This window comes from Chlamydotis macqueenii, chromosome 3 (assembly GCF_036417535.1).
Source record: "Chlamydotis macqueenii isolate bChlMac1 chromosome 3, bChlMac1.mat, whole genome shotgun sequence".
Taxonomy (NCBI): Eukaryota; Metazoa; Chordata; class Aves; order Otidiformes; family Otididae; genus Chlamydotis; species Chlamydotis macqueenii.
The window spans coordinates 40,299,542-40,311,495 of record NC_141558.1 but is presented as its reverse complement, the minus strand read 5'-3'; the positions used below and the strand labels follow the sequence as shown (position 1 = coordinate 40,311,495).

At 36.8% G+C, this 11,954-nt stretch overlaps 1 protein-coding gene across 4 annotated transcripts in view; it reads left to right on the top strand.

Moving 5' to 3' along the window:
* MDN1 (midasin AAA ATPase 1) overlaps positions 1–11,954 on the top strand; it is a 102,529-nt gene that overhangs the window by 847 nt on the left and 89,728 nt on the right. For 2 of the 4 annotated variants that reach the window (XM_086745951.1, XM_086745950.1), the window contains exons 2-7: positions 4,812–5,038; positions 5,664–5,888; positions 7,445–7,552; positions 7,632–7,827; positions 9,801–10,013; positions 11,272–11,403. In XM_086745951.1, the coding sequence (XP_086602077.1) occupies positions 4,812–5,038; positions 5,664–5,888; positions 7,445–7,552; positions 7,632–7,827; positions 9,801–10,013; positions 11,272–11,403 (1,101 nt within the window). Of the gene's footprint in view, positions 1–4,811; positions 5,039–5,663; positions 5,889–7,444; positions 7,553–7,631; positions 7,828–9,800; positions 10,014–11,271; positions 11,404–11,954 lie in introns of those variants that run through there. The other 2 variants (XM_086745952.1, XM_086745953.1) reach the window with 2 other exon arrangements.

Genomic DNA, 11,954 nt, shown 5'->3' with positions numbered 1-11,954 from the left:
AATCACAGCGATGCTGGAAACATGTTCCTATTTTTCGTGTTTTGACTGCTTTAACTGTGAAAAGCACACCTGTCTTCTAGGAGAATCAAGGCCTAGATCGTTTCTGTGTCTGAAATACATGAAGACATGTAGTAATAAGATAGCAACGCATCAGATGTCATATTATTTATACTTTTCACGACAGAGCTTTTTGAGCCTCTCAGTTGTGTACACGCTTTGGCACTCAAAATCCATATTTCTGTTTGAGTGTCTAGGAAGTGTCCCAGTTGTTTGAAGATGAAAAGTTTAAATAATATTTTTTTTTTCCCAGAATGTTGGCTTTCAGTCAGAATTCCTGTCTCTTAGTTGTGATTGGGGAAGGCTTTCATACTGGTAGTAAAGGTTCTCTGTGGGTAGACGGATGGCTTTTTGTTCTGTCGCTGCAAATCATAGGATCAAAGTAAAATTGACATGAATATATATTCCTGTGTCGGAGAGCTGATGCTAATTGGTGGGAAGCAGTGATGAAGAGCTGCTATTGAAGAGAAAGACTGAGAAATAGAGATGGGGATGATGTGGGTACATGATGTAGCAGACAGATGGAGCTGTGAACCAGAAGTGAGTCACTGAGATCTGAGACTGGGGAAGAGACTGTACCCGTTCCCTTCTGGTGTCTGTTCTGAGAGATGTGCTTTAAGTTTAAAAGTCTTGCTGGGTGGAAATTATTAAAGAGTTATTACATACAGAGAGTCTGGAACAGCACATTAATGAACGAGGACAGGCTCTTTTGAAAGAGCCTGTTTGTTACCTCCAAGCTTTAAAGTTACTGATCTAGGAGTATGTTAGGCTTATCTTGCCACTGAACAACTAATGGCTGCAGTCGTCGTGCCTGGTTTCCTGCCAGTTGCTTTGTATGTAACTTGGGAAGCATGCATTCTGGAAATGTAGAGCTCTGTGTGCTCTGCAGCTTCACTGTGTCTTTCTGGCAGCTTATTTCTTCAGTATGCCATAACGGAATGGAACTTGTCCACAACTGCTAAGTAAGGAGCAGGTTTTTGAGATTCATAGGAAAGCACCGTTCATGTGGTGATGGAAGATCTTGTTCCCTGTACTTCAGTGTGTAATAGAAAGAGAGCCTTTTATGTAGAGCATTTGTTTACCATTAACTCTGCAAAGGTACAGCAAATTTCTGCGTTCTTAATGAAGAAAATAAGCTCTCTAAAGCAGTCTTTGTTTCTTGCCTTTCTATTTTTGGATAATTTAAGCAAACTGTATAACCACTAGGGCTCCACAAACTACTGGAATGTGATTTTGGTTCTGTGTGTTACCAAAGGTCTATTTGAATGAGAATGTCTTCCTGCATAGAATTCCACATGCAGTTTTTGTGCAAATGCATTTACTTTTGGCTCTCTGTGATTTCAGTAGAGAATTTCATTAATGTGAAGGTTAAAATGCTAGTAGGACTGGAACTTTAGTGCAAAAATATCCTTATTCATTTCTGTCCTTTGCATCCACCACTGCATATATGGAAAGATATAAGTAAAAAACCCTGACCCTTTTGGATGTTTCTTCTGTGTAGTCTGTGAACTGTCTTCAATCAACTGGAGATCTCGAGTGTGCTGTTCTGAATCCCCTATTCTGCTGGTGTTTTAGCTTGGCATCCTTCATTTTGTCTTTCATTTTTCCATGTGAGAGTGAAAATAGTTTTAATAATAACTCCAAGCTTTTATTTATAGCCCTTCAGTCTTAGCATTTGATGGTGAGAAGTGCCTTTATTCCATTTTTTTTTAATAAATGTAGGAAAAAAAAAATAGGTGACCTAGCTGTCCCAAATTCACCCAGCTACTCGTTGGCTATCAGAAGAATGTCCTGGCAACTAAGGCAGACTATTTATTTTTTTTTTTTCCTAAAATATGACTTCAGCTTTTTATGTGAAAGATTAATTAGGTGTTACATCATACAGCATTATAAATAAGGGAAGGTATGTTGCACTTTGGCTTCTGTCCTGGAGTATATTCTCATTTCCTTCTAGTTTTTGAACAGCTGTGATTTTTGGGAGACAGTATATTACTAAATATACTGATAAAAAGTCAAAGAGAACATTCTTGCTATCCTTGAAGGAGTGGTTTGTCCAACTCTTATAAAATGTGATATGCTGGAGGATGTGTAGGGTGTTCTAGCTTGTTCTGCAGGTAGCTGAGGCTATCTTGTTCTTATGAGACTGCATATCCACCTGTCTTGTTAATTTTTTTTTTTTTCTGAAGTATGTGGGTTATAAGAAGATTGCAGGCTCGTGTTTTGCTTTATCTTACTGAACTGGGTAGCTGCCAAAAAGAGTGGTCCTACTCTGTTTTCTTTTTGCCTGTTCCCAAGGCCAAGCCACACCTTTCTGTTGCTTCTCTTATCCTGAACCTAGTGAGTGTGCTGATGTGGAAAATCCGCTTGACTTTCCCAGCCAGTGGAAGACTTTGGAAGAAGGATTAACTTGGATGATCTTGCCAAGATTTCCGTACCTTGTGAGCACTGTGTAAATGTACTGTGCAGGTTGGGAAGGAGGTGTGCAACATACCGCTACAGGAGCAACTTGGATCCTGTTTGACTCCAGATCTCAGTCCTAGCTGTGCTTCTGTTTGATATCTCTTCCATTAATAATACACAATGTATGTATATAGTCAATATTTGGAAGGACAGTCTTTTGTGCTTTCTTAAAGCAGCTGTTTGGAACCACAGTCGCATATTTACTGTTCCAGATTTGAAGACTAGAATTAAACACTTTCATATCAGCTGTCCTTTGCTACTGATTGAGAAAGTTGGATATTTCACAAAGCCACCTTTAGTTAAAAATCCCCTCTGACAGTGTTCTTCTTTTCCATAAAATTTTTAAGTTAGATTCTGAAAGGCACTGAAATCAAATAGATGGTCTCTGTAGAATGGGAATGTTGCCACTGTGATTTTTGAACACACAGACCCTCTGTGTCCTCAGGGTACTATACACAATGATTAAAAAAACTGCTTGCTCTCACAAAATTGCTGATGGAATGGATTTGTTGTACAGTAGTCATGTAACTACAGAATTTTACTGAGTCAGTCACATTATTTACTATTTTATTGTTAACTGTTCCTTTATTTGATATTGAAAGCTCTGGTTAATAAATTAAGCACCCTGTTGTGACTTGTTTGGGTGGCCAGAGATGTAATTGATTTGTAAACTGAAGGTTCTTTTAATTTTTTTACAGTGGAGTTTGTCTCCAGTTCTTTTGAGCTGTGCTGCTGTTGAACAGCTTGTCAATCATTTTGCCATTCAGAATCTGATCCTCTGTAATGAACAGTGGCTTGCTTGCTCTGTGATGAGTGCAGACCTTCAGCTCCAATTTAAAAAATATTTTTGATGATGCTTTGATAGATGAGAGGAAGATAACCTTATGTTTTGTAAAAATAAACATGAAGTGTGTAAGAAATAGTTTACATTTAATGGGATGGTTTTGATGTTTGTAGTATATACTGCAGTTTCCCTGATTTCTTAGATGCTGTTAGAGAATCAATGTCTCTTCAAATTCAGGAGATGGTGCAGGGAACTTGAACAAGTATGCGTGTGTTCTAGAAGCATGCTGGCAGAGGTATATCCTTAGGTCACCCTTTCAAAGGATGCATTCTGTTTATCTTGTAAGAATAAAACCATCCCATCTGCAGGCCTTGGGGCAGATTTTACCTGAGTGACAAAAGTCTAGGAGAAGCAGAAGTTGACTGTACGTTGTTGCTAAAATGAAAGACTACCCGAATCACAGAATATTTCTGTAGGAGTTTAGTAAGTGGTTGTTTTGTTTGGAAAGCTGCCTTGCCTAGCTGTTAAGAGCAAAACCGCTACAGTGTGAATTCATAACCCTGATTTTTCATGAATCCAAATTACTTTTACTGCATTATAAGCTAAACATCATGGAAGTGGAGAGATGCTTGGATAATAACATGAGCTCAAAGACGAGAGAAATTTAAGCATAAGACACAAGAAATGAATTGTTGTTTTTCAGTAACACAGTTAGAAAGGTTGAGGGGCATGTGAAGGGGTTAAGGGGGAAATGGGGAGAGGTGTGGTTTTTTGTTTGTTTGGGGTTTTTGCGGGGGGTGGAAGAGGATTTGGTTTTCGGTGGTTTGTTTTGTTTTTTTTTTTTTACCCTCCTAGCAGATTTGAATGTGTTTGCTATCTATTCTAAAGCTTGGTATTTTTCTTTGTACTGAAGGATCATTTTTATATAAAAGTAAGGAAAAATAAAATCTCAATTTCAAAACTGCAGATACATGCTGCTGCTTGTCAAGAGCACTGCTCAATATGATTGCTATCAGAAATATGGAAATAAGTGTGGGATCATGATTGAATGCTTCTTTTCTGAAAAAGAGAGAGTGAAAATGGCAACTTAAACTTTTTTTAAGAACTTGAGTTCTTAAATGTTTTGTGGCTCTCATGAGACTAAGCTGTTGAGATCAGTGGGAATTCTATTAACAAAGATGTATTGGTTGTTATAACACTTTCCCAACTTTTTCTTAAAGCAAATATTTAAAGAAAAATCTTTCAGCTGTAAAATATAATTTAGGATTTAGAGACTTTTTTTTGTAATGCCTATTTAGTGTGTCCTTCTTCATATCACTTACTCTGTTTCCTAATTTTTTTTGAGTATGGAGAGCTGTGTCAAGTAAGTACTTCCATTGGGAATTTTGGTCTCCTTTCTGTTTTTTGAAAGATGTATTCCTCTAAAATTCACCGTGAATCGTACATGAATAACTCTGAAGTTGAAAGTCCAAATCGTTTCCCATTTAACCTGTTTTTTTCACTCCTCTAGATTTGGACTCAGCAGGATCGGCAGTGCATCCTTGACACTTTAGCGCAGTTATTACTGGATAAAGAATGTACTCTGTTGATTGGCCGTCAAGTTCGGCCAATCTTGTTGGATTTGTTGGAAAGAAATGCAGAAGCCATTAAAGCTGGTGGCCAGATCAACCATGATCGGCATGAAAGGCTGTGCGTAGCAATGAGCAAGTTGGTTGCTGACCACCCTGACGTTTTGCCGTAAGTAATATAATGTAATGCTTCTTTGTGCAGTATTTAAACTTAGGGAGTACATGCTTGTTAGTTTTCACTGGTGATTAGAGGTGGTGTTACAATTTGGATTGTCTCCCACAATAACAACTGTGTTTTGAATTGAAAGAATTATTTAGAAAACACAAGTCTTAAACACAGCTTATTTAAATTAAATTGTGTTGTAAGATCTAGTGTGATTTTCATCTTAATCATCAAAAGAAAAGCAAAACAGCTGTCATGAAAACTGCTCACAACCAAAATCTCTACATTTAAGATTAGATCTGCGGGTCAGTAGAATACAAAGTTACCTAAGTAGAAATCAGCATTACTTTTTCATTAAACAAGAACAATCAAAGAGTTTTTGCCAAAGGCAGTACTGTTTCCCCTTTATAATTAAGTAATGATTTCTAGTAAGGTAAAGTATCTGTTGTCAGCTGATTACTGCAGTGGTTGTCTTTCCCAAGTGTGGACAAAGTTATAGGCCTTAGTTCTCAGTATACCATCAATTTCTGTTTCAGGACCTCTGTCCTGATGTTTTTGTTAGTCACTATTTTCCTTTCCTTTGGCTTAGATGTCTGTGTTCCATCTCTTTCTCTCTCTCTTTCTTCTAAAGGTTTGCGTTGAGATATTTCAAGAGCACATCACCAGTTTTCCAGAGGCTTTTCCTGGAGAGCTCAGATGCAACCACAGTTCGATATGGGCGCAGACGAATGAAGTTACGCGACCTCATGGAGGCAGCTTATAGATTTTTACAAAAGGAGCAATCGGTTTTCCGGGAATTATGGGACTGGAGTGTGTGTATTCCACTCCTAAGGAGTCATGACACTTTAGTCCGTTGGTAAGTTGAAACTCCCAGATCTTCTCCATTGAAAACATGTCTGTGTGTCTTGAATAGTATTTAACAATGTTCACATGCAAGTGGAAAAGCATCTTCAAATAATTTCAGAAAAATCTGTACTGATGGTATCTGTACCTGTGCTTCTTACCTGATCTTTTGAAAGCTGTAGTGATCTGTCACAGAGTGAAACGTAGGCTGGCTCTTAGTCACGCTTAAAGCTATGGTCTGGAGTATCTTTTCAAATAACTTTGGTTATCCAATGCAAGTTGGATTCATGGCAGATGGCAAATTTGGTGAAGCATTATCACTTCACCTCTACTGTAAGCTTGTTGGTGTACTATATGCGTTCTAGCATACTATCATAGAAGAAAGCAGAGATTAATCTACTGTTACTCCACCGTTCTGCATTAACAGATTATTAATGAGCTGGGTTTTTTCTATTGCTTGTATATATAGGCATCTCGGTCGCTGTAAATGTTAGCTTATTTAAGCTACACTTCCTAATTGGCCCTCTTGCAGACTTTTTGCATGGGGTTTTGGTCAGATGTTTTATGTTAGGTGTCTGCCTGCAGGGCTTCAACCTAGTCACATGATCTACCTTATTTATGTGAGTGGTATTGATAGTGCCTTTTATTTCAGAAAAGATCTTTGATAGTTTTATTTTTTTAAAAAAACATGAATTCAGAATTGTTTTAGTAAAACAAAGGTTTTAAATAAGGTGTATAATTTAGGAAGGGCAGGGAAAAGAGTGTTGTCAAGTTTATTGGCCATTTATGAAGCTCTTCAGGGTGACATACACTTAGATAGTCTTAGAGAAAAATAAACAGAATTTCTGATTCATTGACTGGAATTGGTTTACCTAGTGTTCAGCTAATAATCTTAGGTAAGTGAATGAGCTGACTTTGAAATTTTGTCCTGAACCAGTCATCTTCTGGCAATTCTTTTTTTTCTTCTTCCTCCTTGCTTTCCTCCCACCTCCCTCACCCAAGCTCACTGAAAGCTTTGTTCTTGGAAGATAAAAACAATGGTATAATAAATGAAAAGTGTTTTATAATTTGTATGAAATGTCCTTTTGTTGCAAGACAGCTTTTTGTAGTAATGAAGTCAAACTTGTGAGTTGTTGGCTTCTTTTGGCTCTAGGTCTTGAGTTCATTGTGCTAGGGTTATTTTAGAAATAACATGAAATACAAAGCAATTTTGAAAGGGAAATGGTAGGAAGGAGAAAAAAACAAAATAGGCAAAGAAAACCTGATTTTCCTTGTTTCATATGTTTACCTTCATTTATTTGGGAAAGTGCTCTCCTTTGCTATTCTGCTGTTGATCATTCAGTCCTTCAGAAAAAGGTTAGCTAGTTGGTGTATAAACAATAAAATACGCCGTGATAGTATTGCTTTTCTCAGTTCTGAGATATTTCTCTAGTCTTGCAGAGTGTTAAGTAAAGCACTAAAATAATTTCTATGGAGACATTTTTCTGCATTTTTTTTTTTTTTTTCAAACTTGATATTTTGATTTACAATTAGCAGTTGTCAAACTAAATTTCTTAATACAATTTTTAGGTATACTTCAAACTGTCTTGCTCTGGTTACATGCATGAATGATGAGCATAAATTGTCTTTCCTGAAGAAGATATTCAATCCTGAGGAGCTGATACATTTCAGACTAAAGTAAGAACTTTAAAAATCTTGAACGCTACTTGTTTTTGTTGATGGCTTTCAGTTGAGTTAATAAACATGGATTTCACAGGCTACTAGAAGAATCTCGGCTACAGAATGTGGAACGAGCCCTTGTTTTGGCCAATCCGGACTCCTCATTTTGGCAAAAGGAGAAAGAGCTGCAGTATACGCAAGGACATATTGTATCAGGCGACCTCTCTGCAAATGTCGTAGCTGTATGTGGTATTGTGCTGCCTAGATTGCAGCTTGTTTCTTCTGAAGAGCAGGTATGTAACCCAGGGTTATGTCTGTACCTTTTTTTTTTTAAAGAATCTCTAAATGCAGTAAACTGACTTTATTTCCTGCTCAAATGGTATTGAGATACGACAGGTAATGTGTGTATCTTTAGCTTTCTTGATGTATGCTGTAAGCTAGTGTTGGGTAATATAGTCGCTACAAAGAAGCTCTGCAGTGAAAGGAAGCACTGAAGGTGTGGCAGTACTGTTTATTTCATCTTCATCTAGCAGTTCCTACGAACGTGCTACAAAATAATATTCAGCCTTACATAGTATCTCCAGCCCAAGTTAGGGTGGTAGTCTATCGCTGAGTAAAGGTAGGATCTGGCACAGTTGCTTTTACCTGCATGAAGTAGTTTTCTGTGCTGCACCTTATAAACAGCCTTTCTCCAAACATATTCTTAGTTCTTCTCTTAAAAGCAAACAAGGCTGCTATTTTCTCTTCTAAAAGGCAGAAAAAGGGGATAGGAAGTGAGCAAGAACTTACTTTCTCCTTTTGAGTGAAGTGTAAGGCAGAATGTAGTGCCTTACAGTTTTAGGAAGTCCATCGAAGGCATAAACACTTTTGACCAAACAATATTTAACCTTTTTTCTTTTGAGATGCTGTTCATCTTGAACTGTTCAGATTCTTTTTTTTTTTTTTTTTTTTTGTAGCTGCAGCCAGTTTTCTTGGCTGTTTTTTTCTCACTTAGGTACAGTTTTAGCTCTTGACTGTGTATTTCTATTTAATTTTGTGACACTGATCTACAAATGAAGGACAAGGAAATGAATGAAGATTCCCAATGCCCAGAATTTCTTGACTAGCAGAAGCAAGGAAAGAGAGATTTCCTCCTAAATTGCTCTCCTGTCTTCCGTAGTTGAATTTGCTGTGTTCTAGCTTTTTTTTTTTTTAATATGATTTAGAGTGTGGGTTGAAATTCATTGCAGTAGGGGAAACTGTAGAGCTGTTTGAGGAGATTCTTACTCCCATGCCAGTGTCATTGCTGCTGCAGATGTGCTGAAGCTAAGCCATGCTGTAAACTGGATTGCTGGAATGATTCTCTGTCTGTGAGGGAAGAGAGGACTTCCCAAAAAAAAGCATGCTTTTATTTTTCTAATAGCCACGGGTATTTCACTGATGCAGTGTACAGTGTAGTTCCAGTTGTACTGGGGAGGTCTGATTAAGAGGTGGGAGCAAGCTGTGAGGGAAAGCAGGTACTCTCAAAAACCAGCATTGTTACCAGAGGAGTGCGTGAAACTATATCTGAGGAGAAGATCAACCTGAAATACAAGACACTTGTTTTGGTGCAGTGTGTACTCTGATTTCTTTTATCTGTGCCATTCAGCAGGAAAACACTAATTTTTATGCCATATACTGATATATAAGTGACTGTAGGAGGGTATTTGTAGCGTTGATTAATTACCATTTGATGAATTACGTTCATTGCATTTTGAATAAAATAAAAACGTTACTGAATTTACCTTCCCCGCTACCCCTTTCCATGCACTGAGTTTAGTGATCTTATACTTTGGCCTGTGTGGAAAGAATTAAATACAACAGTTAATATTCATACTTGGCATCATCTGAATCTAACTGCTGTTTGGTTTGTGCTGTGGTTTGGATCCATTCTGATGACTTAGTTTTACTTAGGTTGCAAATTGTATTTGATTGACGTGTTATGGTTGAATAGTTACTATGCCTGTACTGACAACTTAGTGTGAACTCCCTTTGGGAACAAATTGTACATATACTTTATGAAGTGTTTCACCTATAATAGGTTTTTGATTAAGTCTATTTTAATATCTGTCATTAAATACAGCTTTAGAATCCTTTATTTTATTTGATGTGTGTTGACAGATCTACAGGCCAAAATTTTCTAATTGCCAGACTCACTTTCCTAATTGTTCTGTGTTGTACAATCTGTGTTTTACAAAAAAAAAAGTTAAAAATTTCAGTGTATAATTCAATTTTAATATTTGAACAGGAAAATAACACCAGCAGTTTTGTTTTGGTTGAATCTGCTGTCACAAATCTTCAAAACCTTGCTATTGCTGTAGCGGATCAGAGGCCTGTTTTATTAGAAGGACCAATAGGATGTGGCAAAACTTCTTTAGTTGAATATTTAGCAGCTGTTACAGGAAGAGCAAAGCCTCCTCATATTTTGAAAGTCCAACTTGGGGATCAAACCGATAGTAAGGTAACTGATTAAGTTGTTTTATGGTTGGATGATCAGATGTAATCTTTACTTAACGCATGGACTTAATTTTCTAATAAGATAATGTTGAACTTTATTGGTCTTACTGTTGAGGAGAATAAAATGTGAAGAAAAATCACAGGTTTCAGTAGGTTTTAAATTCTATGCATAATTGTGCTGTATCCGTTTCATTCAAATTATGTTTTATCAGGGTTTTTCTGTGTGGAAGACCCCTATTTTTTTATTTTATTTTATTTTATTTTTAATTTTTATTTGTGTTGGGGTAAACAAAAAGATTCTAAAACGACTCAAGCTAGTGCCAAAGGCACTTTAATTTCCATTTAAGTGAGCTAATGTCAGTTTAACTTGATTACCAGATTTTTGTGATAAAGGTGAGATGAAGTAAGATCCTGTGACGCTGAGGACGCATGCACTTACATAACAGTGATCTAGCTCTACCTGTAGAGATAAAACCAGAGGTGAAGATAGTTTCACATTCTTCTGGTTTTGCACGTATAACTTTTGAACGTGAATTGACTTATGTTGTTTGCCTCAATTTGTATTTAGTTTTCCCAGGTGGGTAGCACCTGCCAGAAGTGCTATCTGAATGTTGTTCTTAGTATGCATGAGCACTTTCTTTACTTGCATAGAACAGCTGATTGCACCATCTCACAACTGTTCTCCACAAGAGTATATTTTCATGTACATGAGTAAGACCACCATATTAAGAAAAAGTTATAAAGTTCAAGGTACAACATACGTAGTAGTGAAACTATGAAGTTAATTGTTTAAGGAATGCTTGAATGTGGAAGTTATAACTTTACAGAGAAGCAACACTTGACTAGTTTTGTATCTTTGAATAACTTGCTTTACAATTCCTCTTACTAGCTTAGTCGCAGAGTTTTCAAAAATGTAAAATAAAGTTCAGTGCAAACCTAGCAAATTTTGTATGGTATACTGTTGATTGGTTGTTAATTATGGTGGCACAGCTCTGGAAATTCACTTACAATTACCCGGTTCATGTTAATTACTATATTTCAGTTGGATTATCATAGATTCAGAGGAGTGAAACTTCTTTTTTTTTTCTTAATTAAAAAAAGCATAGTGCTGGGCACAGATTGCCAGGTGGATTGTTTAGTAGTGTGCAGGCCAAGTAAGTGTTACTTATGTACCAGCTTTGGTCATTTTTGTAAATTTCTGCTCTGAGTTTTTAAGAGATGCAATGAACAGGTCTCTAATGTACTGATTGTTTCTGTCATAGATGCTGCTTGGTATGTATCGTTGTACAGATGTACCAGGGGAGTTTGTTTGGCAACCTGGAACCTTGACACAAGCTGTTAACAAAGGTCATTGGATCCTTCTGGAGGATATTGATTATGCTCCTCTAGATGTGGTACGTAGGTTCATGTTCTCTGTAAGGTACTGGTCTTAAGGCCCATACTAGCAATTTTTGGAGTCTAATCACCATGAATTCTGCAGCAGATGCTGAAAATACTGCCCCTTTAAAAGGAATTAGAAAGAATTAACCTGTCTGTCTTTGTTAGCATATTAGCACACTGAATTTGTTTTTGTCATTATTTTAGAATAGTCATAACATTGCCACTGATGTCAAATTTTGCTCTGAAGATTTGAATTGACCCTGATAATGAGCTATGTGTCTCTTAAATAATGTTTTAATATTTGAAAACAAATGTTGCCACAAACACCGCAGAATATTGTCACTGTATTAGAATGGTGCTGTCAAGAAAATTATTTTTTTTTTTAGTGTTTTGTTATGTGGTGGTATTTGTGTGGGGTGGGTTTTTTTTTTTGTTTTTTTTTTAATTTTGACACATTTCTTACCTCTGGCTTGATATTAAAAATGTGTTGTTACATTAAGCAGCATAGGTTTCCTGTTTTCAGCTCCAGAATGACTAGTTAGACTGTCGTCCTTCCCTTTTGAAG